This window comes from Aulonocara stuartgranti, assembly GCF_965226115.1.
Source record: "Aulonocara stuartgranti genome assembly, chromosome: 16".
In the NCBI taxonomy this organism is placed as follows: domain Eukaryota; kingdom Metazoa; phylum Chordata; class Actinopteri; order Cichliformes; family Cichlidae; genus Aulonocara; species Aulonocara stuartgranti.
In genome coordinates, this window is record NC_138952.1 from 21,322,352 (window position 1) to 21,328,128 (window position 5,777).

The window sequence follows — 5,777 nt, forward strand, 5'->3', positions numbered from 1 at the left end:
CTTGAGTATCCTTGATTCAAGCCTCGACTGCTCTGTGTGATACTCGGAGATAAACGTGACGGATATTATTTTGTCAACTTAAGTGACTCAGAGCTGCTTAAATAATAATAATAATAATAATAATAATAATAATAATAATAATAATAATAATAATAATAATAACGTTAAGCATAATTATTTTCGCTTTTATTTTGTTAGTTCTAGGAAGAGGTTTGTTTTGTTGGATGACTTCCCAGCCTGTTTTTCTTCACATGCTTCACAGGCTATACTTTAGCGCGCAGTCAAACCATGTTTGGTCTATTTTTTTCGGCTTGATTGTAATTTTCTAGTAAATTGATGCTTTTTTTCTCCCTCAGGAAGAACTCTGTGCACCCGAGGCTCAACTGTGAGACACACCAACTCCTCTCTGCCTGTGCGTCCAATCAGCGGGAGCTCTGGAGAGCCTTTCTGTTGTAATTGGATGGAAATCGAGAGGAATACGCAGGCTTGGCACAACGTAAACACACGCTCGTCTCCTTCGCTCTGTAGAGGACGCACCGGGTAGAGCAGATGCAGTGAACTAAACAACCGATAGGACAGCAGACGCTTTAAAGGTTTTTTTTTTAGTCATTTAGTCTAACCCGAAGCGTTTATATCAGAGATGTGAATAGGCAAGCAGACTGCGTATCAACTCTTCAGTTTTCACGGTGCAAAGAAGGCTGTGTTTTTTTCATAGGCGACCATTAAGTCTGTGGATTACGCACGCCGGAGCTCCCGGGACAGAGAAAAGTTGTGAAACTATCGTTTTGCCGCACAGGAATACGTAAGAGAGCATGTTCTGCCACAATGGTTACAGCAAGCGCACGCTGCTTAACTGAAAATATAATGTACGTCTCAATGGAGTGATTTGGCACTTTCCCCCCACTAATTGGGCAAAAAAGAAAAAGAAAAGAAAACTCGTTTAGAGTGAAATAGACAGAATTTATTTATGGATTAGAGCAAAGACTATTTTAATTTTTTTTACTCAAACACAAGAAAAGAGAAATAAAAGATATATGATTTGGGGGATGGCAACTGCCACTTCAAGCCCATACCTAGCCAGCAGCAGGATTTTATCCAGCCCGGTCCTTCACTCTGACCGGAGGGGTGGTGGTATGCAGTCTGGCGGCACCGCTGTGACCACAGTGTCTAGTGGATACAGAGGGGACCCTTCAGTGAAGATGGTGCAGAGCGACTTCATGCACGGAGCCATGGTAGCAAGCAACGGGGGGCACATGCTAAGCCATGCCCACCAGTGGGTGACATCGTTGCCTCATGCAGCAGCCGCAGCGGCCGCCGCTGCAGCGGCAGTAGCGGAGACCGGCTCTCCGTGGCCCCCGAGTTCCCAGCCACAGGATGTAAAGAGAAACGCCGGCAGGGACGACCTCCACTCGGGTTCTTCCCTTCACCACAGGTCTCCGCATCTAGGACCTCACCAGGCGCACACGGGAAGTTGGGGAGGCACCTCCACTGCGCACATCAGCATCACTGAGGGGGAGCAGCAGCAGCAACAGTCCCTCATTTACTCCCAGCCAGGAGGATTTACAGTCAACGGGATGCTGAGCTCACACACCGGGCAAAGCCTCATGCACTCGGGGCTGGTGCGCGGAGAATCACCTCGGCTGGACCACGGCAGCCACCATCACCACCAACACCATCATAATCATCACACGCACCATCACCAGCAACACGGTCTGGGCCACGAATCGCATTCAGACGAGGACACCCCTACGTCCGATGACTTGGAGCATTTCGCCAAACAGTTCAAACAGCGACGGATCAAGCTTGGTTTCACCCAGGCAGACGTGGGCTTAGCTCTGGGCACTCTGTACGGCAACGTGTTCTCACAGACCACCATCTGCAGATTTGAGGCGCTTCAGCTGAGCTTTAAGAACATGTGCAAGCTGAAACCTCTGCTGAACAAATGGCTGGAAGAGGCTGATTCCACCACTGGGAGCCCGACCAGCATCGATAAGATCGCCACCCAGGGCAGGAAGAGGAAAAAGCGCACTTCCATCGAGGTGAGCGTAAAAGGCGCACTGGAGAGCCACTTCCTCAAGTGTCCCAAACCTTCCGCACAGGAGATCAACTCTTTGGCGGACACTCTGCAGCTGGAGAAAGAGGTGGTCAGGGTCTGGTTCTGCAACCGCAGGCAGAAAGAGAAGCGCATGACGCCGCCGGGACTTCCGCGCACTCCAGAGGACGCATATTCACAAGTGGGTAGCATTGGACCTGACACACCGTCTCCCTCCATAGAGTGCAAGAGGTTGTTCAGCGATACGTGAAAGAGCCCCAAAATAACAGGGATGAAACACAAACAACAGCCTCTGTTTTATAAACATGGGTCTCAATGAAACCTTTGATTAACTTTTTATTCGCTACCATTGATCCAAAAAGTAGAATTGTTATCCAATGTTCATATCAGGACTGGACACATCACAACCGCCCTTTAGCCATCGTTATTTGGCATTTTTCTGCTCCCTGAAACAGCCTCTGGGACAAAAAATTATATTTCGGTCTAAATTAAATCTGAACAAAAAACAACTGAAAATTATTTAAAGGAAATGTTTGGTCACCAAAACCGGAGATATTCGAGCAGAAACAAGTTATTTCCATATCTTTGTACTGTAAAAATAATAGTTCCCTTGTGATGCTGCAGAAACTGATGTCCCACATGCTAGACTGAACTATAACCTACGTTTTTAATCAAACACACCGCTTTATCCAGTGTTGAGTTGTTTCTAATGAGCAATAATTTCTCTTCATTCAAACCTGTTTCTCACTTTGTGTTGTGTGTCGGTGGATTTTTTACATTTTTTTTTATTTTTTTGTGGCACAGTTTAAGGTTTCAACAAGCGATTTACAGTTATTCCAATATTTGTACTTTCCTTTAATCCTTTTCCATTTAGCAAACGGTCTCTTAAGGTTATGTACAAGTTTGCTGTGTATTGTGGTGATATGGACTATTTATTTATTTTTTGCCACTGTGTTTATTTTCATGGAATAGACCAATTATTTAATAAATTTGACATAAACCTTGTGTTAGATACCGGAGCGTTATTCTTAAGGGCCATGTGGACACACACACGCACAAAGAGAGACATGCATATATATATAAACACACAGAATCTCTTCATCAGAGTCATTTGAATTTGATATAATATACAATATATCCCATAAGAGATACAAAGAAGTCATAAAGGCAAAAAAAAAATTACATAGTCAGTCCATTTTGCTCAGGCGTCTCGTTATCATTGTTTTCATGTCTATTTGGTAAATCATCTGTGCAAACTTCTGCCATTTTTCCCTGTTTATGACAATCTATAGAAAAGTGGCTTAATTGGTTCACTAAGAAATTATTTACCTGATGGACTAATAGTGAAAAAATAACCACACATCGCACCATAGCAGCTTAATTATTCTGTTGTTATTTAATTAATTCTTACATTGAGCATAAAACCTCCCAAAAATCTACCACATCATTTTGTTAAAGTGATGTTGATCCTGCAAATACCTGCTGAACCGATCACATAAGCCTGGTTTTAACATTTACGTGTGATTTTCTACATATCAGTCCAGCCACAAACATCCTGTTGCAGCGCTGTGGACTGCAGCTCGATGGAACGCAGCCAATGGAGGTCGACTACCCCAGCTGGCAGTTCACCTCAGCAGCAGTTGCCAAGGTGACAGCGAGATGGAGTGACACAAGGCAGTGGATCTTTTGCCACAGATGATGGGTTTGGCAGATAGGCAGCAAGAAGCGCAGTACGCTGGCTGTGAAAAGCAATCTGTGTCTCTTCTGTCTGCTTCTGATCCACATAAGAATGACACACAGTACACACACACACACACAGACACTCACACACAAGCTGATGTTACATCAGTAATAAAGATAATCGGTACTCCTAGAAAAAGTGACCAAGAAGTGCAGTTGCAGTGAAACTTGGAGGAAGGTCAAAGGTCAGCTGCTGCAGTAGCTGTTGATAAACCAAGCAGAACTGTGAGAAATAAATGCAAACCTAGGAGTTAACGGATTACTATGAATGTTACACTTATTACAATGTGAATGTGTGCTCTGGTCCTCTCCACACCGGACACCCTGTCTTAAGAGAGCATGTACAAAGACATTTTTGGGACCTTTGTCACTCTTTGCGTCCTCACTGCATATTTGGCAGGATTTAAGGCACACTCTGACTTTGCTATTTGAAAAAACAAGAACTAGAAATGATTGGTTTGAATAACTTTTTCCAGGTCCGCCTATACAGCGATTGTCAAACTAGGTTAATTTTCAATCTTCAAAGAAGCTTAAGGAAAACAATAAGAGATGAATGGGATATTTTGGCTGTTTCACTTCCTGAGAAAGTTTTTATGAACACACATGAACCGTTCTGTTTTTACAGCAGTGTGTGAAAGTTTGTGAAACCTTGTGAAGTTTTTCTATAATTCAACACAAATAAAACCTAAAACATCTCAAAGTTTCTACTCAAGGGCCATGCAAGTGTCATATTAATGCCTCATATGTTTGAAATCTCGCGTTTCAAAGAAGTCTAAAACCTTCAAACAACATTTCTAAACATTTTCCCTTTTAATGCAATACTTTATTCTTATCAGAAGGTGGTGTAATGGATAAAAATGGCATTTATTGAACCAGGCAGGTTATCCAAGAAAACACTCTTATTTGCAGTAGTTACCCAGTAAAAGGTAAAGCGTGTTGATGAAATTGCGATTATGCCGAAAAAGAAATATTAAAAAAGGAAGCGTGTCTTCGGAAACAATACCCCAACTGGCGAAATGCCGCCCCCTTGTGGTGAAAGTAGTTTTTTTTTTCATTTGGCAGAGGGCAATTCCAAAAAGTCCCTTTTACATTTGTCTCCTTTATATAACTTGATAGTCTTGTGTAAACATCAGGTAACATATTAGTGGATATTTTTACAGAAATACAGAAAACATACTTTTATGCATCACCCCAACTGCTGTATTTTTGTGTATTTGCACTGTATATACAGCTTTTTGTACCATTTAAAAATATTGAACTATCATTATTTGTTTCATTAAATTATAATTATTTCCTATGGACTGTTTGTCAGCATCACGTCAGTAGAATACAACAGTTTAAAATATGCATACTGTTCTGCTACAAAAACCAATTACACCAAGGAAGTGCTTTTTATCCTTTCAGTTGCCACAGTAATATCACAAAAGCCACACATAAAGGTGGACAGGTGGTACCCTGCTTGCTCTTCGTATGGTTTTTAACATGATGTATCCCCACTGAGCTGCAAGCTCTCAGATGAAAATAGAGGTAGAATATAAGCTTCCAGGATTGCCGCGTGATCCCCTCAAAGCTTAGCGATGTAAAGATGGGAGATAAGGCTGGAATTGGGGGATAAAAAGCCCTTTAAAGGGTTTGTCATCACACAGTGCTAGGTGTCTACACTGAATATCAATGCTTGGATCTGAAGGTACATGCTGATGATGTTACAGTATCCTGACAGAACCCCAAACTCCTGAATCCACAGCTCAGCTCACACAAAAGTGCATCATTTACTTGCATTTGTGAGGGCATTATTCATCATTATAGCATTGTTTCCTGCATCTCTGAGCCATGGGCTGTGTGCAGTTGCAAGCTAAAGATGTTATTACCTCCCTCCAATAATAACAAGTAATATAATTGCTCATAATTGCTCTTAAAGCCTTGTCGGAGGTGCTTTACATGAAGCAATTACCATGAGATAATCCCCTCCTGTAATGGCTGTTGT

At 42.3% G+C, this 5,777-nt stretch overlaps 1 protein-coding gene across 1 annotated transcript; it reads left to right on the forward strand.

Moving 5' to 3' along the window:
* The first annotated feature begins 412 nt into the window (after window positions 1-412).
* On the forward strand, window positions 413-3,042 carry pou3f3a (POU class 3 homeobox 3a). Its single transcript, XM_082508993.1, has one exon. It carries the CDS (start codon window positions 1,035-1,037, stop codon window positions 2,301-2,303), a length of 1,269 nt encoding a protein of 422 aa, XP_082365119.1. The 5' UTR covers window positions 413-1,034; the 3' UTR covers window positions 2,304-3,042.
* Window positions 3,043-5,777: the final 2,735 nt, after the last annotated feature.